At 43.2% G+C, this 25,215-nt stretch overlaps 1 protein-coding gene across 1 annotated transcript in view; it reads right to left on the reverse strand.

The window, feature by feature from the left end:
- The window catches only part of LOC8042252 (otoferlin), a 124,898-nt gene that overhangs the window by 57,057 nt on the left and 42,626 nt on the right, over positions 1–25,215 (reverse strand). The window contains exons 6-9 of the mRNA XM_042287053.1: positions 9,740–9,861; positions 1,797–1,947; positions 945–1,002; positions 140–271 (exon numbers count right to left, since the gene is read on the reverse strand). Of these exons, the coding sequence (XP_042142987.1) occupies positions 140–271; positions 945–1,002; positions 1,797–1,947; positions 9,740–9,861 (463 nt within the window). The remainder of the gene's footprint in view (positions 1–139; positions 272–944; positions 1,003–1,796; positions 1,948–9,739; positions 9,862–25,215) is intronic.

A 25,215-nucleotide genomic window follows, 5' to 3' on the forward strand; every position in this document is an offset into this window, starting at 1 on the left:
GTCGCTTCCTTTGAATCATTTTAATGGGCTTTGAAAAAGAATATAACCTTATCTTTTCGCACGAATAAATGTAATGATCAGAATTTATGCATCTATCACCAATAATTTACATCTATGAGAAATCAGTTAGGGTACCAACCTCGTTGTAGTAAGGACAATTCGTTGATTCTTTGACAGATGTGTACTTTCGTTGATCGCCCACTTGGACGCAAATCACAGGATCCATATTCAGGCCAGCCAAATGACGTCCTTCGATAATTGTGACACAAACCTGCCGAATAATTAAAACCGCCCCTTTATACTATCTGCAGCTAATCAACCGCACACGCAGTATACCCATGTGTCAGCGCTAATGGTTCTTCACGCACGCGAAGTCTAAAAATACACTCGAAAACTTTTAGCACTTTTGCAGACTTCATGAATTCTTCTGCGATTCTCCGAAGCCCCCAAATTCACAAAACGTTTTTGCAAACTTTAGGTTTGTTCTCACTTTATTTTCGGCAGGAAACATTAGATTGGTGCAACTATTCATTGCAGAAATTATTCGAACAAAGCCATTGACATCTTGAAATAAGGGTTATTGCGCAGGCGAGCTAGTTCGAGGTCATTTACTCAGAAAACTTTCAAACTTTTTTCTTTTGTACGTTTTTAATTTTTGTTTTTTCGCGTCCATTTTTTTTATATCACTGTCAAATTTATTTTATTCTAACCGCGGATTTTTCAAGTCAGCGGAATGTTTTTGTCATTCACTTTCTGGTATCCATTATAAAACATTCTACCTTTATATACTAGCCCCGATTGCTCTATTTCTTGTAGCTGGAAAAGCCCAGCTTGTAGTTGGAAAAACTGGACATTCAAGATTGAGCCAAAACATGCAAAGTAGACGAGATGTTGTTGTATCAAATTTATTAGCATAAAAAAACAAAGAATTGATTCTAACTTGCCTGAAAATCTTGAGCCTTGAGCGCTGAAGTTGCTGTGATGTCCTGGCGTAGCTTCGGCCTGATACATAAAAAAAAAAAAAAAAAAAAACTTTAGCATTTGCAAGTTAAGCTTGCCATTATGAATGAGAATTGAAAATCGCAAATGGTCTGCGGTATCTTTCAAATAGGTCAAAATACAATCAGGCAAAGATTTACAACTCTCGGTTCCTGCATTCTTGAGACAACGCTAAAATCAATGACAAACTACTTAACGACTACAGCTCTCTTATGTCACTCGCACTTTGCGGCTCGAATTTCTGTCAATGACATGCCAGAAATAAGAGCCAAATTTAACCTATATACCAATTCCAGTATTCTGCATGTTCTAAGGTATGTAGGGAATAGACCCTTTTCAAAAATTCATCAAGCAACATTGGCAGTCGCCATTTCTTGAGCACGAAGCGCGTGACTGGATCCGAGCTATCGCCGAGCGCTGACGTCACACTCGTTCTCGATACGGGCTAAGCCGAGCTCGCACCGAACGTTGACGCAGACCTCGTGTCCAATACATACTCCGAGCATGTGCCCAAACAATGACGGACAGGCAATGGCGCGTACTTTTGAAAATGGTTTATTGACCTTTAATTCTTAAAGAAAAACGTTGGAGTTGTGTCACCGTCCCATTAACACTTCATTTCAATATTTATTACCTCGGTATTTTATTTTCCTCCTTTGCTGTTCACCGTGTTTTGCGACATTGTAGGGTGTTTTGCCCTTAAGGTCCCGATAAAAGCACAACGATGTGAGCAAAGCCTTCGGTTCATCGCAGCGTAACTTATAGAAAGCCAGGCTGCTGGAAGAGTCGATTCTCACTTGGTAATCACCACCGGCGTAGTGATGGAGTAAGGAGCCGTGTCAATAGCTAGTGATTCCTCCGTGATCACGCCTGCCTCACCAGCATCACCTCCGGAGAGCAGATAAAGCGTCTGGTCACTCAGTCTTCGATTCAGAGACATTGTCGAACCTGAAAGCGGAAAATCGATTTATCCTCAAAAACAGTGTTGGCAATTCTTCGATAATGAGACTCCAAAGAAACATGTTGGCTTACATCTGCAACTACGTCAATAATTCCAAGCACATCGATAAAACCATGGGAATATCGTTCCCTAAAGGCGCACAGTCGTAATACTACAGTCACTGAGTGCTTACGAAACTCGGGGCGCAGCAAATCCCGAGCATCTCATATCACTACGCAGCTAATCAGACTGCCGCATTAGCCAATAAGACCACCGGGGAACCAATCACAAAACTCGAAGCGTAATCATAAAAGTCAACGCCCTTCATTTCTTAAACTGTCAATGAAACTACAGCACTCGCAGGAACGTTTCAACGCGTACTGCCCACTGATACACACAAAACACCAACCATCGGCCCTCCTCCGGTCAGCAAAGCCAATGAAAAGAGCTTTCGCTACCATACGCTTCGGTAAACCATGCGATTCTATCGGCCAAACGGGTGGACACCAGAGGGTATACTCCCTGGATAAAAGAGGGAGCGATGGACTCACCATTATCATCGAATAAACTGCAATATGTAAAAAACAAAAATCCAGTGGGTATAATCTTTCCGCAAACCAACTTGGGAGACTTAAAGTTTCTTGATAAGGAGTGTACTTCGTGTTTCTTACAAGTAACGGCATTGTTTGAAGCGCCGACTTTATGACGGTACAAGTTTGATGAAGCGAATGGCGGCCAATAATAGCGCAATAAACTGAAAGTCTCTAGCTTGATCCAGCAGAAAGAGCTTCGTCGTGCGTGTCGGTTGTCGTGTAAAGGAAAGTATTTAGGGACTTTAGGAAGAGGAGGGCCACTCGCTCCAATGTACGCAAGGATCAGGCGAAAGACGGGGCCGAAAATACATCTGTACCTAAAAAATGAAAGCCGTTTACAACTCCCTGTAACACCAAATTCGAGCGCAGCTCTTCAAATGAAATGAAATCAAATCAAATCAGTTTATTCTTTATCTTGTACAAAGAAGATGAAGGAGCTGTGGAAAAAAGCTACAGCATTGCAGCTTGACGAGTCCACAGACCCTTAATATTCGCAGCTACGCAGCATCGTGCTAAAGTATTCACAAAAGAGAAAAAAAGGCGGGAAGAAAAGTAATCTTAACTATACATTGCAACAACACACTCGCCAAAAAAAAAAATCATTGTGATCATAAATGTTCAGGGTGCACACAATTAAACAAAAAAAAATCGTAAAAATTATACTCTCTCGGTTTCATACATTCTACGGAGTTTACTGTATTTACAGGTAAATAAATCAAAATGCAGAAGATGATATCTATTTAATAAAGACGGTAGTATGAAACTTAGGGGCAATCTTTTCCATGGTTCAAACGAGGTGTACGCACTACCCAATTTTCTCTATGTCTTGTTGAGTAACTAGTTATGTTCTTTATTTGAAGATGAGCCAGACCACGTAAGTTAGTAATATTGTTTCGTATTTCTAATTTATACCTCAAGCTTAATCATATCTATACAAGTTGAATGCACTAATCACATGGGAGCGGTAGAACAAGTTAGTACTTGGCGCTCCATAAGGCTCATTGTAAATATGCCGAAGACTTTTTTTTGTAATATATTAACAAGTTGAAGGTTTGAAATTGTTGTTCCCCATACCAATTGACAATAGTTTAGATGAGAGTAAAAGAGCGAATTATAAAGGAGTAACTTAATTTTTGTGGAAAGACGACCTATAGCGCCTGTGATCTGAGCTATCATAGTTACTATATGGTTTATGTGGCTATCCCACGACATAGTGGAAGAAAATACGACACCAAGGCGCTTAAAATGTTTCAACAATTTCTATAGAACGTGAATTTAGGATGATATCTTTATGTACTGGAACTCGCTTGTTTTTCTGTCTGAATACGACTGCTTTAGTTTTTACTTTATTTATCAGCATGAAATTAGAAACTGACCACTTTTATATTGCTTTCATAATAAAATTACATTTGTCTACAAGTTTGTGGATGTCATTACCAGAAACGAAAATACTTGTGTCTTCCGCGTATATAATAAATTTGGCAATAGAGTTCATGTTCACAATGTCATTAAGATAAATGTTAAAGAGTAGCGGCCCTAGTGTACTACCCTGAGGCACGCCACAAAGGACGGGTTGAACTTTGGAGCACATACTATTTATTTGAACGACCTGCTTTCGATGAGATAAGTACGACTTCAAAAGCCACAACACCTGTCCACGAATACCATAGCATGCAAGCTTTTTTAACAATGTATTATGATTTACCAAATCGAAAGCTTTCGAATAATCCGCAAATATACCAACAACAATAGCTTTCCTTTCAAACTGTGTAAGTTTGTATTCTTTTTGTTCAAGTAATGCTATTTCAGTAGATTTGTTTTTACGGAAGCCAAATTGGTATGGGGTTAACAAGTTATATGTATCAATAAAGTTTGAAAGACTTGAATGTAAATATTTTTCAAATACTATTGAAACCACAGGCAGAATAGAGACTGGCCTATAATTAGCCATATTATTTCTCTCCCCTTTTTATAAAGAACAGTTACTCTTGCAACTTGCATCTTTTCTGGAACAGCAGCAGCCACTATATATTGATTAAACATCTCAGCAAAAATCGGTGCAAGGATGTGAACTACGTGCTTCGCGGGCTTTATTTGTAAGCCGTCGATATCGCAGCTATTGCTGTTTTTTATATTTTTGATTACTGTTATCACCTCTTCCTCAGTAACAGGATTCAAAAACATAGATCTGTCATTTTGTACATTTACGAATTCACGACATGTGCCAGGCGAGTCATCGCCGAGAGCCATACTTGTAAAGAAATCATTAAATGCATCAGCTAATTCTCTTCCGGATAATTCTTTTCCACTAACTTGCAGTTTTGAAAGAGGGGCATGTGAGGAACCGCGATGGAGGCAGGACTGTATTTAATCTAAACCACATCATGTCACGCCTACAGTTCTTATCGTTTATAAATGAGGACTGATATTCCGTTCGCGCACATCGTAGTATCTTTGTTATTTTGTTCCGGTACTGCTTGAAAATGGTGCAGCCATCGGGTGTGCGAGTATTCAAAAATTTCTTATACAAGTTATCTCGTATTTTCATTTCCTTCCGTAATTCTGGCGTGATCCACGGCTTACGAAGTTTTCCAGTTAGCCTACGCACTTTTACAGGGAAGTGAGTACAATATAAATGTTTGAAACTGCTCAAAGAGGTACTATAAATGTTGTTTGGCTCTTTTAAATTGCTTATATAGCTCCAATTTGTATGCAAGATTGCATTCCGGAACGCATTAAGTGCTGTCTCTGTAATTGATTGGTAAAGTATTTCGGATGATTTGTTTACTGCTGGCCCATTTTTTTCAACGTAAAGAAACATAGGAAGATGGTCACTAATGCAACACGATATAGCTCCCACTTCATAATTTGATTGCACACAGTTTGTAATGAACAGACCAAGGACGGATAGACAATCCGCTGTGACCCTTGTTGGTACGTTAATCACATTAACGAAACCATTTCATAAGTGTGTCAAAATCTCTGGCTGACGGGCTATTATTATTACCCATATCTATATTAAAATCCCCTCCTGCAATTAAAAGTTTTCCATTTTCGGCCACAAATGAAAGAAATTGATCGTAGAATTCAAAAAATTTCTTGAGGAGGAGGAGGGAAGGGTACTAGGGGGGGATATACCCTTCGTTCCTATTTGTCACCTCGTGATCCTGCCTGTTACTCCTCCTCCCCCCTCTCCTCATCCTTCAACCTCCTCCCCTCGTCTCATCCATCAACCTCCTCCCCTCGTCTCCTCCTTCTCCCTCCTCCCCTCCCCCTCAAGGGGGGTCGCGTCACGTGACCTCGGGGAGGTCACGTGACCTCAGGGGCTCATGTGACCTGGGGGGGGGGTCACGTGGCCTCACGGTTACGCCCACTCCGACGCCGCTCAAGCCGGAAACGGGCGCCTAAGAGCTGCGCTCTAAAAAAAGAAGTCTGCACTCCGATACTCAGCATGATGTCAGCACATGAAACGTCATGATTAATGCTGAAGCACAAACCGCCTTTTTTTCGGCCTAACCATTTTTTAGCCGTGTCATTTTTTAGCTCCCTGCGTAAATGACAGCGACGGTCTCTCCCAAGGGCTCTGCGGGGGGCAGTCGTACCGCAGTCCTGAGCGTGGTCAAATAAAGAAATACGGTTGGCGTTGTACACGTACATCTGGCAACATCCAAAAACTTGTCATGCATCCTTTACAGCTTGAGAAACGCAGGGCGTAGCTTACGTTCACGCATCTTGCATTGTGATTCGTCCTTCTGTGTGTTCTCATTCGCCAGTGCCGCAACCTCATTGACCGCGGAAGGACAGTAAGATGCCTGGAACTTGTTACGCCCTACATTTCTGGAGCTGTCGGTAACTGCACAGGGCCTCTCGAGCAGACCTTCTGTTCTAAGCAAATACGAAAAAAATTAGTACAAGCTCATGGAAAGCTTAACTGTTCACCGAATGAGCATTGAGGAGTTCTGTTTTTACCGCGTTAAATTGCAAGGCGCAGTTCTTTCTTTGTAAGAACTTAGAGCAAGAAACTTGCCAAAAGTCAAGGCTGGGCGCTTTCGCGGACAACCTCGCCAGCGACCGCGTGGCGCCACCTCCCAATACGCGCAGCAAGCAGACGGTGCCCTCTGTTGTCTGCTCGCTGTTCCTATCAGGAGATGGCGCCACATGTAACTAGCGTCGCCAACTCGGTCGTCTGCGAACGCGGCCAACCTAGACTCTGCAAAATTTTCGCTCTTATTTGTTTTTATTGGAAAGGATCTGCACCTTTAAATTTCTGACAGTAAAACTGACGTTCTCAGTGTACATTCAGTGAAAGTTTTGGATTTCTATTTTAAGGCGCAGACTCTTCCGGCTCGTCTTACTGAAGAAGATTCGCTTCGGACACCCTATACAAAGTTCTACGAAGCCTCAAAGGTATATACTTTTGATGAGTCATTTTTCGTCACAGTCACCAGAGTCTTCACTGCATCATTCCACGCCGCCCAACCAAACACTAACCGACACTTACAACGCCACCCAAGACATCATACGGTCGACTATGTTCACGATCTAATTAGAGCTTAGCTTGCCGCGGTATTGCCCCCAACCACGACTGCACTTATGCGGGTGCCTCGAATGCTCTGTTCGTAGTTCCAGTCGCGCTCTCGAATTGCTCCGGATTCTCAGCTCTAATTGTCGTCGCTGCGGAATAAAACCGAACAAGCTTTAAGACTCTCCCCGGCCCGCCTAAATGAGGAAGACCCACGCGCGCTGCCGCTTTTCGGAAACGCTATTGCACGCCATCACCAACTGAGGGATGCTATGGAATTTCTCAAGTTAGGAAACTCAATTAAGAGCAGAACCCTAAAGCGGGGGACGTATGAGAACTTTTCGGGGCGCCTTGTGCTTCTCGGCTAAAAGGGAACCGGGGACATCGCCTCTCAAAACATGGGAGGCGCGTCTGGGGAAATAGTTAACGCTCGACTACAAACACATTGTGGCTCCCGTCTGTTCATTCCCTAAAGAGAGTACTTTTCTGCCTACTCCTCCCCACTTTTTTTCAAGCTCCCTTCCTCTCCAAACTTGCTCCTTGCTCTACTCTATTCTACCGACTTTTACCCCTGGTTTTGGTTCTTTTTGTTTTGTAAATGTTCAGTATAAACTGTCGTCGTTTACTTCAATTTCTTGAAATCGACTGACATCGGCATTAAATGCTGGAGTGATAGGCAGCTAAAGTCTTCGACGGACAGAACAAAGCCCTTGTGAGACGTCCGAAATTACGTCTCTAACAGTGGTCACGGACAGCATTAGAACCGCGGGACGTAGTTAGCCGCAGTCATCGTATTTAGAGATGTCGCGAACCTTTGTCGGACCCGAGGTCGACGTCGAACCTCGGGGGTTCGACTGGCTCGACGACCCTTCGAACTTTTCGCAGAGTTCGACGAAATTCGACACATGGAGAGTGTTGCCCGGCTTCTACACGAAATATTGCGAAAAATATAAAAAGTAGTTTATTTTATAATTAATGAAATTTATTAGCCACGTTGACACGATATAAAAGCAAAAGTTTGTACTTTTAACGCATATGTTAGTTACAATGGGAACCAGTGATGCAATACACCTAACCAATATTGCACTTTTTTTCCGCCAGTTGATGTCATCTTGTTTCTTTTGGTTTTTTTATTTAAGCTTCGTGCATCCTCAAAAAATATTAAACTTTAGATGAACTGTTGTCGAACATCCCGTTCGAAGTTCGACAAAGTCGAAATTGGTCGAACTCGACCTTGGGCAGGTTCGCGACATTCCTAATCTTATTGTCGTTCCGCAGCCAATGAGATTGCGATATTGGCCGATAAGAACGCCTTTTAGAATTCGAATAAATGAAATAAAAACGGGAGTCCTGTTTTTGTAAAAATTCGCCAAGTTCTGTATTTTGTTATCTTAAATTTGCCAAGGGAGATTATTTTTAGCGGCGTGTCTTCAAAACTGCAATGATATTATGAAAGGCACACTCTCACTTATCCTTAAGTATAGACTACAGCGTGATTCATTGACAGAACATATCATTTGTACTTTGTAGTCAGAAGAACCAATCATAGTGACAATCGGAATCAAGTTCCAATGGCCATAGAATTTTACTTGTTATAGGATGTGCACCAGTACTTAATGGCCAACTGAACTAGTGCGGAAGCAGAACCCGGTATGTTTTGTAGGAAACAAAAACGCCTAACAACCTTACCTTCTGACTAATTTTGTAGTTAAGTGTATAGTTTCTATAAATAATATAATGAAATCATCCCCACTTTTTATACATGAAATCATCATGGCTACTCACAACATAATTATTATCGCTCTCTCGATCGACACGGCTACTAACAAAACTTGGATTGGTAGAATCCGAACATGTCTCTTTACTGCAAGATGAAGATATTATATATTTGATTTCCCCAACGCTTGACCTAGGGTTTACACGTTTCGTTAAAATCATGGGTCCAAAACATCCCTGTGATTTTGAACACCAATATTTACGCCTTATTCTAAACTGCTTTAGATGATCATCACGGCAGCATGCCGCTCAGTCATTTTATTGACTAGGCCTGTTAAAGGAAGACTTAGTATTTCTCTTTCGAGTGTATAACATGGCGCAGTATACAGTAACTAGTCCTTGAGAGCGTTCCTAAACTATCGCCAATTGTATTACTCTTACTTTTGTGTATAGCATCTACCGGTACTCGTCTTCGAGCTTTCAAATCATTTGTCAGGTCTGAACTTGACTATTCTGGTATCATATGGGCTACTTTTCAAGATTATGTGAATATGTACAAAGACTTAAAAAAAAGCACGTTTTATATCTAAAAACTATTCACCAGTTGGGCGTAACGGCCCTAAAACATACAGCGAATTTGCCTTCATTGCACGCCAGACGTAAATTTTTCCATCTCCCATTTATTCTAAACATTTCTGAGTTTAATGTTGCATTCAAGGAACGGTTACTACTTCTCCCTTTTTGTAATTTTCTGGACAACGATCGTCCTTATAAAATCTGCTTACGAAAATTTCGTACTAACCAATTTCTCAACTCCCCGTTGTAGCCGCCATTTCCGAGTGGAGCTCTTTGCCCATAATATTGTGGAAATTACAGATAGAAAAAAATTCGAAACATCATGTGAATTAATCCCTTACTGTACTCGGGAATTAGGCATCTGTGTTCCATCATCTGGAATTAGGCATGTACCATATTCGTAGGAGGCCTCGGCGCCTCGCAGCGCTTGGCGCTCGTCGTCGTCGGACGAGAGGAACCTCTGCTTGCCCAGACGCATCATGTTGGCCAGACTCTTCATGGTTGCCGGGAGGGACCTGGGGAAGGTAACATGAAACGTTGTGAGGTTGGTTGTCGTCAAAGCCCTACACCACCAAAAACAACAAGGAACAAACAAAGCTTATGGATACGTTAAATACATCGTTACCACAACTTTTCTTTGAACACAGTCTGTCTAAGGGCTGATATTTCCGAAGAACGTCTGGCCTGACGCCACTAAAGACCGTCCCACGACCGCCAGATTTAGCGGACCGGGGTCATTTGGTATCTTCAGTGAGACAGCGGTTAAGCGACGTCCTCGGCGAGATGGTTGTCACGTAAAGTCATCGGGGTGACGTGAAGCCAACCATGGGATGTCACCGTGCCACGTGCAGAGGTCGGCATTTTAGGTCGCCCTCACTCACCCTCACCCTCACAGCCACACTCACCTAAGCCCCTCACTCACCCTCACCCTCACAGCTACACTCACATTCAGCCCCTCACTCACCCTCACCGTCACACTCACACTCACCTTCAGCCCTTCACTCACCCTCACTGAACCTCACGGCCCTCACGCACTCACCGCCCTCACGCCCCTCACTCACTCACCGCCCTCACGCCACTCACGGCCCTCACAGCCCTCACCGCCTTCACGGCCCTCACTCACTCATAGCCCTCACGCCACTCACCGCCCTCACGGCCCTCACGCCACTCACCACCCTCACGCCACTCACCGCCCTCACGTCACTCACCGCCCTCACGCCCCTCACCGCCCTTGCGGCACTCACACCCCTCACGCACTCATGACCCTCACGCCACTCAGGCCAGCTTCAGATGGGGCGATTTCGCCCAGAAACTTTACGTCGCAACACCAGCAACACGGGCCGCCCGCGATCGCACGCAGCAACCAATTGCTGCAATTTGCCATCGTCATCATAAAATTTTATTTTTCTTGCACTATTTAGACACAATTACGCGTTATAAACGTGTTTTTATGCATTTAAACCTCGTTAAGAATGCAATGCACCTTTCTGAAACAGTTTATTTCCAGAAAACGATTGATTTCAAACCAGAACCAAGTCTTTCGGTGTCATAATCACCGGCACGAGGTATCACGTGAAAATTTTGCGTCCCTGATTGGATGCAGCCGCTTCAAACGTATTCGAATTGCTCCGAGTTGCTTGCTTATTTCGAGCCGGACCCGATCTCAGCAATCCGTGTCGATCTAGGGAAAGCTAGATAACAACCCGCCATTAACACCAAAATTGCTGAGAAAGATGCTCGATCTGAAGGGGGCCTCACGCACTCACCGCCCTCACGCACTCATGGCCCTCACCACCCTCACCGCCCTCACGGCCCTCACGCACTCATAGCCCTCACGCCACTCAGGCCAGCTTCAGATGGGGCGATTTCGCCCAGAAACTTTACGTCGCAACACCAGCAACACGGGCCGCCCGCGATCGCACGCAGCAACCAATTCCTGCAATTTGCCATCGTCATCATAAAATTTTATTTTTCTTGCACTATTTAGACACAATTACGCGTTATAAACGTGTTTTTATGCATTTAAACCTCGTTAAGAATGCTAATGCACCTTTCTGAAACAGTTTATTTCCAAAAAAAACGATCGATTTCAAACGAGAACCAAGTCTTTCGGTGTCATCATCACCGGCACGAGGTATCACGTGAAAATTTTGCGTCCCTAATTGGATGCAGCCGCTTCAAACGTATTCGAATTGCTCCGAGTTGCTTGCTTATTTCGAGCCGGACCCGATCTCAGCAATTCGTGTCGATCTAGGGAAAGCTAGAGAACAACCCGCCATTAACACCAAAATTGCTGAGAAAGATGCTCGATCTGAAGGGGGCCTCACGCACTCACCGCCCTCACGCACTCATGGCCCTCACCACCCTCACCGCCCTCACGGCCCTCACGCACTCATAGCCCTCACGCCACTCAGGCCAGCTTCAGATGGGGCGATTTCGCGCAGAAACTTTACGTCGCAACACCAGCAACACGGGCCGCCCGCGATCGCACGCAGCAACCAATTGCTGCAATTTGCCATCGTCATCATAAAATTTTATTTTTCTTGCACTATTTAGACACAATTACGCGTTATAAACGTGTTTTATGCATTTAAACCTCGTTAAGAATTCTAATGCACCTTTCTGAAACAGTTTATTTTAAAAAAAAACGATCGATTTCAAACGAGAACCAAGTCTTTCGGTGTCATCATCACCGGCACGAGGTATCACGTGAAAATTTTGCGTCCCTGATTGGATGCAGCCGCTTCAAACGTATTCGAATTGCTCCGAGTTGCTTGCTTATTTCGAGCCGGACCCGATCTCAGCAATTCGTGTCGATCTAGGGAAAGCTAGAGAACAACCCGCCATTAACACCAAAATTGCTGAGAAAGATGCTCGATCTGAAGGGGGCCTCACGCACTCACCGCCCTCACGCACTCATGGCCCTCACCACCCTCACCGCCCTCACGGCCCTCACGCACTCATAGCCCTCACGCCACTCACCGCCCTCACGGCCCTCACCGCCCTCACGGCCCTCACTCACCCTCACACTCATGAATTTTCCTGGTTCAGAAACTCACTCACCCTCACCTCACCTGTGAGGATGAGGGTGAGTGAGGGTGAGTGAGGGCCCTCATGAGTGAGGTTTGCCGAGGTATGGCCACGTGTCAGGGAATCTTGACTGTGTCACGTCGTGACGTGGTGTGACATCCAGTCACGTAAGACGTAACAAGAGACAGGGCGCGACACGTGACGTCTCGTGTGACGTGAGACAAAGGGACGTTACAACGCGCCGTCATGTGACGCGGACGTGACACCGCAACGTTGTACACCGACGTCCCGTGACACATTAGCGACACAAAACACGTGACACACGTGACCGTGGGACTTATTCAACGCATGACAAGCTCACAAAACCTCAGAAATAAACATTCAGGATAACTCAGAACACGCTGCGCATTTTATCTTCGGACTTTATCCGTACTTTATTTTGAGGTTGCTTTTCTTCTTCCTGTCGTTTTTCTGTCGTCACCGCAATCTCGGGTAATGCTACAATTATATATATCTTGTTTTGTTCTTCTTTGATTTTTTTTATTTCGATAATAATTGAATGCAACAGTTGAATCGGTTTCTTAACAGCCTGTACAGTGCGAACCCGGCTCCGATTTCTGGGGATGCCGAAATACATGTTGGTCGCTTCTAATCATGCCGTGTAGTTATGCCAAACGATGGCGGTCAAACGAACACAAGATCTGTTTAAAGCAAAGCGTACGAATGCAATGTCATTCTCACACAACGTTACATTATAGGTTAAACAATGCTTCATTTACCACTTTTTTTTATCCGGTTCTTTTTGAGCATGTTATGCCACAGCCTCGAAGTGTCTCCTCCCTGGCGCTCAACCGAAGATGCCTCGATGTATAGAGTCACTGACAGCTCATGAATCGCATGGTGTACCATGACATGTTTCGCTCTCATTGCATCATGATTGGTCGTTCGGCGCTCTTATAGGCCAATCCTGCAATATTATTGGTTGCGTAGCGATAATGGTATGCAGAAGACTCGCTACACCCAAAGTCTTTTAAGTTATTAGCGGTTTCTATTGTATTAAAAATATAAATACGTTGCGAGAAAAAGGCCATAAAACAAAAAAAAAAGACATCGATATACATGTTGCGAGTTTGCCGCGTAAAAAACAAATCAGCCGGTTTTTCGTTACCGTAATTCAAATCACATTAGGAAGGAACCCCGAAAGATTAACGAGTGAGAGATCGCAAACTGGAAACATGAGCTCCCGATCGGTTAAGCGCCTGCTTGATGAGTGACGCTTGATGGGTGCCTCACATTTGCATATATACCTCTTTACCCGAACCCTGTCCCGACATTAAATAATATAAAGCGTCGCGATTCCCCTGGGTAATAGATGCTAATGATTTTCTTTCCTAAACCTCGAAACAGGATCTCTCTGGAAGTAACTGGCATTAATTTTAGGATTCACGCCCCTCTTTAAAAATTCAGAGCTGTAAAAGTATTAAAAACAAATGGTGGGTTTGAAAAAGAAGAAGAAAAAAAAACGCTGTGAGGTCGGTGCATATTAAAGCGCGAGGCATTTAATAAAATCCTGGTTCAATGAACCTTCAATGGCACCTGCGGACATTCCCGTGTGACCTTTCACCAAGTGGAGGAGCTGTAATTTCATCTTCTGATAGATCCCAGAAGCATTTGGAAAATCTTTGGTTTTTATGAACTATTGACAACTGATACTTGAAGCGGTGATATCTAATGGCTATGACCCGACATAATTATAGAAAAGAATTTGTCAAGCGTTTCACACTGAGTCAGTCAACACAATAAAAAGATTAGTCATCTCATTCTTACGCCCAAAGAATTTTCAGAGTTCGTGAGAAAGTTCTTGCGTTTTTTCTAGCGAAACGGCGTGGACCGTACAATGTATGTAAGATATTTTTCTCGCCAAAATTATTTTAGATAAATAGCAATATAAATTGGTCAAGCTTGATGAACGTCAGGTGCCTAGTATAGTACCCGAGTCACAGGGCACCTAAAATGGCATTAACGCAAAATGTCGTTCAGTGTAAACGTCATTTAGGCTAATGTATAAGTTTGGGCTAGTTTTTTTATTGTTATTTTATGATTAGAAATTAAAAACAGCGCAAAGATACGGACAAGGACGAGATGGTAGACAAACCTTGGCGCTGACTTACAACTGAAGTTTATTTGTGCTAACATCGAATATAAATACTGCAATGTTGAAAAACAAAACAAGAGAAAATATATGGCATGGACGCCACGTGCTCCTTAAGCCACCGTTACGCGATGTTACTGTGCGTCTAAAAACCTAAACACTTTTAAAATCTCCTGTAACGCGGAATTAGAGCGCAGCTCTTGAGGAGGGGGTTTAGGAAGATGCGGAGAGGAGGGTAAGCCCCTCCTCCTCATTTGTACCCTCCCATCCTCCTCTCCAATTTAGCGGGAAATTTTCCCTAAATTTACCACTAAATTTAGCAAAAATAAATTCCCCGCTAAACTTAGCTGGAATATTTTCACTTATAATTTAGCGGTGAAAATTTTCCGCTAAATTTAGCGAAAAGCTTTTTCGCTAATGGAAAATTTTGTCGGTAAATATAGCGGGGAATTTTTTTCCATTGTTAGCGGGGAATTTTATCTACTTAATTTAGCAGGGAATTTTTCCGTAAACATTAGCGGGGAAATTTTACAGCTAAATTTAGCGAAAATTTTTTTTCGCTAAATTTAAGGGGGAGATTTTTCGGTAAATTTAGAGGGAAATTTTTTCCGCTCAATTCAGTGGAAAAAATTCCCCGCTAAATTTAGCGGGGACATGGCCATTACCATGTTGAAGGCTCAGATCCAGACACCTAATGGCCCCATTTGCAGGTACTTCAGGCGTCAGCACCAGCAGTTTCGGATAATCTTCAAACGTTGAAAGGACAAACAACACAGAAGTATCCAAACTTTTCTTGTCACAATCTAGGAGCACCAAATAGTCATCTAGAAAACTAAATTTTTTTCCCACCTTGGTTCCTTCCAGCTTGCCTAACAGGACTCTATCGTGGAACACAAGAAATATATCGCTAAGCACTGGGGCTATGCAGGACCCTATGCAAACGCCATTTCTCTTAATAAGATCCCCGTCTCCCCAGGTAGCGAACGTCCACTTGAGATAAAAAGGCAAAAGTTCTAGAAAGTGACTGACAATAAGTCCAGATTCATTCTGAAAGGTCATGGTACGATGATTGTCAATACAGTATTCCAGATGCCAACAGCTCTTTATAAGGAATCGCATAATTCAAGTCTTTAATGTCTAAAAAGCAAGCCAACAAGCCTCGGTCTGGGTGGTCTTTCCAACAATCTATTATCTGTGCAGAGTTTCTCACCCGAAAGGGATCATCAATCAATGACATATTCAGTTTCCTTGCCAAAAAGAAGCCACATATGTTTGCCATGTCCTTTTTTCCGATACTATCATGCGTAGCGGACAGTCAATCTTATCCGTTTCGGCAGATAATAATGAATCTAGACCTAAGCCTTTGCCCTTGTCAACCGCTTGACTCAGTTTATCAAGGCTTAGGCGTTTCCAAAGCCTACGTGCTTGGGGTTTTACCTTTGAAAGTGACACGTCATATCTGCGTATAAACGAGGCCGTTATGGCGTCTGCCGCTTTAGACATAATCATTCCCTTAGGAACCACAACAAAGCCACCCTCATTATTCCCTGGTAATAAGGACAGGGCATTTTCTTTTAAGTAGGCGACAGTCATTTTCAGCGTAATCTCGGACCCGGAGGGCTTGGAATGTAAAAACACGTCTACACCTTCAGATATACATCTGTCAACTTCGAATTCCGGGGCACGCCTGGGGCCCTAAACTCGTCAAACACAAAGTTGGAGCCGAAGTTGACGGAGCGCGCCGATTGGACAATAACGACGATGACTTCGCGTTTTTCTCGTCGACGTCCAATGGGCGCGCTCTTCGAACTTTCGGCTACAACTTTGTGTCTGACGAGTTTAGGGCTCCTGGAGCCCTAAACTCGTCAAACACAAAGTTGGAGCCGAAAGTTCGCGGAGCGCGCTGATTGGACGTCGGCGACAAAAACGCGAAGTCATCGTCGTGGTTGTCCAATCAGTGCGCTCCGTCAACCTTGGCCCAAACCTTGTGTTTGACGAGTTTAGGGCCCCTGGAAACTTGTCACACCACCGTTAGCAACTCGGGAGGCGAGTTTCATTGGTTCGACCGCGAACTTCGGGCCCTGGCTCAGGACTCGCTCCACTTTTACTAGGAGTTCAACGTCCCCCAATTCAGTGGCGTAGCTAGGATTTGATTTTATTTGCAAAGCATCCTTACCCCTCCCCCCCCCCCCCAATGACGAAGCAGGGTAAACACTGCTTCGTCATTGTATGTCTGTGTGTCTGTCTATTTTCTCTCTTGTGTCCGTTGTTTTTTTATCCTTACACCACGATTTCTACAGCAAACTCGACGGTACGGTCGCTCACGCAAAGAGAAGGGAGCCGCTGTTAAGATAAAGTGGGTAACGCTGCATTGTTTTCTTTCTTTTTTTTTTTTTTCAAAACGCAGCAGGCTTTACTTACAAGAATACGGGCTTGGTAACTCACTGTTCTACTGTAGTCGTAGTTGCGGCCCGACAACTTTAAAATCTTCCTCACAGCACACAACACCCTCCGCTTTTTTTAGGTATTACTGTATTACCAACGCGTGCCGGCCCGACGAGCCAAAAGGAAAGCTACACTGCCACAAAAACATTAAACAGCAACAAAACAAAAAGTCTCCACGCCAAAGAAATTGGAGGAAGCGTCCACGCACAAGCACTACGCAATATTGCAAGCCGCCATTGATATTGCCGCGCGCAAGGCTGAGAAAGCAACGCTCGGTCGCGGTCCTCCAGAAAGCTCCCGTTTATTCATGTACCGCCCGTAACTTCTATTATTTATCCTGCTTTTGTTTTCTAGAAAGTACGTGTTCATTCTCGCCCCGATCACGCGACGCTCGAACCGCTTTCGCCGAATCTTCGAGATAGCGACGCACTCTAGATAAGAGGCCGCCCGCGACCTTGTCGAGTCAGTCTCGCCCCAGCGCTCGATTCTGCTGACACGCCGACTTCGACGCCCGCGACGCTCTGCTTTCTTCTGTTTCCTTCTTTATTTTTGGCACAAGTTCGCCACATTAAACGTTTATTTATTTCTGTTTATTTCTTGTTTATTGGTCACGAATCACCACCCGTGACAATATGGCCGATAGAGCGGACGATGAAGTTCAGATGCCGTGAGTAACAAGTCCTCAACGTCACTACTCTAACATTCCCGCTGAAAGCCCGAAAGAGCATTTCAAGCGCTCCGTGTTCTTTCCTTTCGTGGATTACCTAATCACACAGTTAGATAGGAGACTTAAAAAGCACCGGCATACGTTGCAATTACTTTCGACACTTCTGCCGGCAAAGAGCTTGAAAAGCGGGGCAGCTCCCGGAGCTGAAGAGCCTTTGGAGCTCTAATTTCGAAACATACCTGAGAGCGTCCACTTCTAATGAGCGACTGCTCGGTCTTAGCGCTTTTGAATGTTCACCGCGACATTCAAATTCAAGCGGAGGACGTCCTGTATATCTTTTGCCGTGAACGAAGGCGGCTGCATCTTATTGCGTAGGAGCTTGACCAAAATGAGATGATCAAGAGAGCCTGTAAATTGCTTTCTGGAATAAATAGCCTCAGTTACTTTTTTATTCGTGGTAATTTTTAGTCGAAAGCACGTACTTCTGATCAGTACTCAAGGTGTGCGTAAGCGCAGCGCCACCCACTGCTTACAGTGCAATTGCTTCTACAACTCAAAGTGAATTTGCGGCCGCAATCGCTACAGACATCACCTATAATGTCATTTGAGTTGTCGTCTAGCAGGTCCCATCTTGAATTCCATTTGAAAATCTTAACGTCATTTGAAGTTAATGGCGTTTTAGGTACCGTCTGACATTACAACTACAAACCAAGGGTTTTAAAGTTATAAATTGAAATTCCTGTTAAGTTAAATCTCAAAAATAACAATCTTCAATGTTGCTCAGTTCTATTTATTGACACAAACACACACAATAACACGTGAAACAGCATTTTGTGTATTTGTATTTCAATTTCTACAATATCTCGCTTCTGCTCCCACTCGTTTTGATTCGAATGAGCAATCCATTTTCGTGCGATTACGTAATCTCTCGCGGTTATTACACGTTGAAGGCATCAGGATAGTAGACATACCTCACTGCCCGAATTTCGCACCTACACCCTTATCCAGTATCGCCGCACCTCAAAATCAGACCCCAGAAACGCAAGGTCAAACTCACTGTTGTCTCCATATTCAGTCGCTTTAGATTTCAGTGAGTTATAACATTAAATATAAATTAATCATTTTTATTTCATGCAACTGATTTTGCGGATAACTGTTCATTGTAGTGGTTCTTTAGATGAAACAAATATATTACATGAGTAAAAACTTCAAAGTATCCGACGCAAGTTCACTTTTTTTACTGCCATAATTCATTGCAGCATGTTTATTAAAATAAGGAAGCCTGCCCCCAACGCGCCGTGAAGACGGATATCACAAACAGCGAATATTCTTTGAACAGGGCGGTAGATCCGTGCCAGAATGCAATGCGCCTTTCGCTCTTTATGGCGCGTACGAACGAGGTCTCACATGCCGCAGGTTAAAGTGTTTCGAAAAATTCCCTGCCTATACGAACGGCCATGCAGTGATAGCGTTTTGGGCAACGGAACGGAAAGCGGTGCGTTGCGTCACAAAACGTGTGCGTTCGCTCTACGAAGAGACAAGCACACTTGCGAAATACTCATCCGAGTGGCTTGCAGTCTGGGGTATCACTTGGAGGCACGTGGCTTGTGCCATATTTAGGGTGTGATTCAAAATGTTACAAGAAGTAATTGTAGATTGTGTTAATTGTGGATTTATTAAAACTTGTAATCGAGTGGCGGATAACACACACGGTGATTTTTTTCGGTTTTAATTGCTGAAGTTGTGGCTTTGTTGTTTTATGTTTTTCAGTTTCGTCAGTGTCTGTGGATGTTTGGCCATCAGGGGCATAAAAAAAAGTTGTAATATATACACGTCAGACGTACGCGCTTATAGTGGGCAGTGACTGGCTCAATATGTACCAATAACTAAGAAAATTGACGCCGTCCATCGAGTGATATACTTAATAACAGCGACTAAAAAGTCAAAAAGGTATTTGTGTATAACGGCAGATGACGACAAGAAGCCATCGTCGCTTTACTGCTGAAAAGCCAATAATATCCCAGCATCAATCAAACAAACCGTTCAGGTACCAATGGCAAAGGAAATGGTTTTGTTTTGTTTGTCGTGCGCCGACGTTCTCAAACTGCTCGTCACTGGCAATATAGATTGCAGTGTTATCGGGATCTGTCTGTTGTTGTCCTTGTTGCTGTTGTTTTAGTTCTTATATAATTTCCCAAAGCAATTTTCATACAAAACGTGTTTCCACCGGACAAGCGTAGCCTCAGTCGTGGTACTGCAAATTTTGTGTCTTGCTAAATGGCACATTCCAGTTCTAATATTTCTGTCGCACGTGTGCAACCTAGAGTGCACTTGATTTCCTTTTCTTCTGTTTTCCGTCCGTACACTTCGGCAAAGCGAAATCTGCAAGATACACTTAATGATGAACCACGGTACCGTCTTCCCATCCGCGCGGTCATCCTGCAAAAGGAGATAGATTGCCGTACTCTAATCAATAGAGCTACTTTCTCTTGCTCTGTTCTGGTTCAGATCAAAAGGAGTGAAAAGCTTTGAGTGGAATAGACTTTGACTTATTAGACGCTATCGCTCTAAGAAGTCAATTTTCGTGTAGGCAAGAAGTTTCGCGAAAGGTCAAAATGACGGACGCGCAACTTCCGTTTCCATAATAAACCCTTTCTAAAATTCGGTGCCATCTGGTGCCTCAAAAAACAGTTTCGCCTTGGCCAAACGAATGGCGGTCACGAAGCTGCATTTCATCAGGCACCGTCACTCTCGCACATCTGTGACATATAAAAATAGTCTCTTCGGTCTCATTATTCTTTCTTGGTTTGTTTCAGTTTCGATGGCGTGAACATAATAAGGAACCCGTGCAAAGCGGATACTTACAAGTCCCTCGATTACATTTCAGCCCTTCAAAAGAATTTTAGAGCCAAACTGGTGCCAAGAAACTGGTCGGACTACTCTCCGAAATAAACACTTACACAGCCGTTGTATCGACAAAGTCGTGCGTAGTGTAGTACAGAGGCTTCAAACGTTCTCGCCTCCCATATCCTCCGCTTGGTAGTGTCTAACCTTTTTCCTTGTCAGCCTCAAAAAGGCCACCATTAGCTTGGCACAGATGCCATCTACTGAGATGATAATAGGGATCAGCGTCGCCAGTCTCAATTTCGGAAAAGGGTCTATTGCATTCGAACTATGCGACATAGCATGACAGGCGATACAGAAAAGTCAAGCTTCGTAAAATCAATTGGGGGGAAGGTTCAAACCTGTTTTAAAGTTTCGATTCCAAAATAGGAGTCCCCGGTGGGGGGGGGGGGGGGGGGGGGGGGGGTGAAATAGTTTAGCCAATTTGAACTGCATCGCCTCGGTTGACAAACTTCCTACGGAACACGAAACATCCGCCTCATCCTCTCTCTCGAGATACGTCGGTGAGTTTATAAATAGATCAATACGGTCATATATAAGTATACGTGTGAGAAAGCGCTTTTACGTAGACAGGGGCTGGTACATTCGGCTCTTCAATTCGTCGGGAACGCACTAAGTAGCCGACGCCGATCTTAAAGCTGCCAATCTTTCCGAAACCACTCTCTTTTTCTCTCTCTATCTTTTTATCTCTCGTCTGGAAGGGAGTAAAACCATTATTCATCGCGACGCGAAAGCCATAAAAAAAACTCTGAAAGTTATCTGTGTTTTAGAGGGCAGGTGCATCAGTGCCTCAACGATTGCGTTATGTGAATGCAACATAGCGTTATAATTTAGCGCCAAACAAATCGATTTAAACACCTATGTGGTGAATTGTTTTGGGATATCGTCGGTCAGTGTATTTTACCGGGTGTGTTTTTTTAATGTTTTTTTTTTATTCTTGCATATTTGCTTTAAAAAGACGCCATGAAAGCTACCCATATGCGGTTGTGCGAGTGACTTTTACGGCCAGGCGGACATTATAGGGGTGGCTAATCTTTGCGATAAGTCGGATAATTAATTAAAATTTACTAATTAACTTTTTAATGAGGGAAAATAGGCATATGGTTCCAATTAGAAACTTGCTGAGCGTCGTCCAAAACCCCTAAATCAGTAATTTTTAGAAAGAATTTGAGCGCGTGTGAAGCGCAGTAGTGCGCTGAAGTTACCACTCGTGGAGCAGGTACAAGGCTGGAACTAGATAAGAGACGGAAAATATTGCGCGGGCGCCTTACCGCAACTGCAATCCTTGTAGCTGCTTCACGAGTGGTAACTTTAGTGCACTACTACGCTTCTCACGCGCTGAAAGTCTTTCTAAAAATGACTGATTCAGTGGTTTTCGATAACGCTCAGCAAGTTTCTAATAGGAACCATATGTCTATTTTTACTAAATAAAGAGTTAATTAGTCCATTTAAATTAATTAGCCAACTTATCGCAAAAATTAGCCATCCACATAATGTCCCCCTGGGCGCAGAAGTCAGTCGCACAAACCGCATAAGTGTAGCTTTCAAGGCATCTTTTTAAAAAAATCTGCAAGAATAAAAAAAAGCACCCTTATTAACATCCACTGTTAAACCCGCCCCTGTTTGTATTTATTTATTTTTTTTTACCAGATAATTGTCCGTACCCTTTTCTGGGCTGATATCATTTCAACGCGCACCCACAGCTTGCCAAGGTTTGTACTATTTCGCACAAACAAGAACATTAGTATCAGGGCCACAGCGTCTAACTTCTTTGTTGTTAAGAATTAAAATGGATTTACCTAGTAGCCCCCTCCTCTTCCCCGGAGACAGAGGCAACAATTACCGTATTTACTCGAGTAATAGCCTCACTACTTATGAACAAGGCCCTTGCGTCTACTTTCCGACAGAGCATATATACAGCCAATCATGGGGTTAGGCATAAATAACATAGCGAATAACCAGATAAAGAACACAATTCTCCAAACAAATACAATCTTCACAAATGGTATCTTTGCACGAAGACGCGTTATCTATGTCCTGTAAACACCTGGAATCATGCTGTCGATCGCGGTCCTGGGCAGTCTGCGTGCTCCGGGAAAAGCGAACCCTCAGGTTTTCTTAACAGGCAGGGCGGCTATTACTCAAGTAAATACGGTAGAAAGTATTCGGTATTAGAAAAACAGATTAGCCCCTTTGTTTGTGTGTGCTATGAATATACAGATTACGAAACTCTATAATTAGCGTTACGGATAGCCAGAATGCGAAACAAAGGATATCCCTTGAGATCTGGAATAGCAGATCGCCCCTTTTTCGTTTCAGCAAATTTCCCCCTTCTTGTGGTGCTGTCACGCTTCGTAATACTCAGTGCAGAAACAACACGTCACCGAGAAACACACACCAAGACTAGCCTGTGACCCAAAATTAAACCGAAGCGCCATTCACAACGGAGAGTTAGAGCCTGGGGATGCTTTTTTCGAATGCTCCAGTTAAAAGCATAGGAAAAAAACCTGGCATAGCGAAATCGCCTGGTCTCCATCTTTGGCATACGCGAACAGAAAAGAGCGCCCTATCATTGTAATATATATATACGGAAAAAAACGCACCTGAGACGGTTGTTGAAGTTTTTAAAACATATTATTGGTAAAGTTGGTCGACGTTTCGGCCCGAGACAGACCTTTTTCAAGAAAAAGGTCTGTCTCGGGCCGAAACGTCGACCAACTTTACCAATAATATGTTTTAAAAACTCCAACAACCGTCTCAGGTGCATTTTTTCCGTATATACTTTTCGTCATCCTGCGCTTCGTTTCTCTCTCTCTCTCTCTCTCTCTCTCTCTATATATATATATATATATATATATATATATATATACATTTTTTTTTTGGTGTGACAAGTGTGTGACGGCTTTGCAGTTGCAGCGTGCGTTAGCCACGGGTTCCTATTGCATTTTTTGCACTCCATTTTTTTAGAATCGTAGACAAGTATTTGCGCCACACACTGAGACATAGCCTGACCTGACGTGACAGGCATAACGCATTTGGTGTCGGCGTACGACGGGGTGAAAGTCGCACGCTCTCAACAAAAGATGGTCGACCGCAAGACACTTCCCCTCTTCCGTAACCCACCAGCGACGATACACGCGTGCACAAGCAGCGTCCCGCATTACGACCTTTTAAATGGAAAGAAAACATACCGCCTGAAGGTCTGCGAAATAGCATGTCCACAGCCTACAAACAAGAACCAATAAAAATGGCAGTGACCTTTATCTCCAATGGTTAAATGCGTGAAATGCAGCATTGAAGAAGCAATTGTTCGAATGTGTTTAGAAGCCATTAAACAGTCGTTTAAGAGATAGAAGACCCTATGTTCGCATCGATTTCTCCGCTAATTCTAGAGGAGAGAACGGACTTGGTGAGGAGATCACCTGAGGTCACTTCCCCCTCCAAGTTTAGCGGGAGAAATTAGTTTGAGTACACGTCAAGCGACGTCCCGACGCTTGACGTCAATTTTCCCACTAAAATAAGCGCGGAAACGCACTCGGTGAATAGGTCACGTGACATCAATTTGCCCGCCAAATATAGCGGGGAAACTGTATGGTGTTTTTGTTCTGTGGCGGCAGGTAACGTGAAAAACAGTTTTCCGGTAGTTTTAGCGGAAAATGAAGGGACGGACGGACAATATTTTGGGATTCGACAGTTTGGTGATTTCGGATAAGATCGATAAAAGGGTGACTGGTCGACATTCTTAAATCAACTGATGTTTTTATATGCTATTGTCTAGTGTCTGATATAAATGAATCCACGCATAGTTTTGACTAGAAAAAAATATTTGGGGACAGGAAAATTCGGAAGGCATGAAGAGGTGGACACTTGCATTAACGCGCACTGACGGAGGGAGCAAGCTTGAAATCGAATAACTAAAACGATAAAATTAGCAGAATTCTAACGCCATTCAGAAACAAACTATGGGTAAATCTTGTTTGTAATATAGAGTAACAATATTTATTTAAATTATACTTATTTCTCTAAAAATTGCCAAACATGCCTGCTCGAACGACAAATGGCAAATTTCGGAGGCTTTATTTCATGAAACCATTTAATTAAAATCATTTACTTTTCAGATAGTATTCTACTTATATATGGCTGTTTTTTAAAATATATATTAGGTGTCTAAGTAATAAGATAGTCGTGAAATATTTAGGCAAACATGGGGGAAAAATCAAACAACGACAAATTCTGATACAAATAAAACACCACCACCTTCGATTTTTTTTTTTTTTAATTTGGGTATTTTGTTATGTTCTATTTAGGTAATCATTTCTACTAAAAACATGTTGCATTATTTGAGTCAGAAATACGCAACTCCCCAAGGTAGGGTCCTTTTCCAAAGCCTACACTTAGCAGTGCTCTATACGAGAAGTGACTCTGAGTTCCAGTTTCATGAAACTAGCACAGATATTTTATATATTTCTATTCAGATGAGGCCATAGATACTATAGCAATCGTTCATTCAGTAAAAGTGAGGAGAAACTACTGTGTACAGATAGCTTTCAAAATATGGACTAGTGATCCGAGAAAAGATCCTGGAGCCATCGGCCACCGGGAACTTTGACTACTTTATTGTTCTACGACACTACATGCTCCTCTCTTTCTCACCTCCCCTTTATCTCCATA

Source organism: Ixodes scapularis, unplaced genomic scaffold, assembly GCF_016920785.2.
Source record: "Ixodes scapularis isolate PalLabHiFi unplaced genomic scaffold, ASM1692078v2 PGA_scaffold8__174_contigs__length_109621045, whole genome shotgun sequence".
Taxonomy (NCBI): Eukaryota; Metazoa; Arthropoda; class Arachnida; order Ixodida; family Ixodidae; genus Ixodes; species Ixodes scapularis.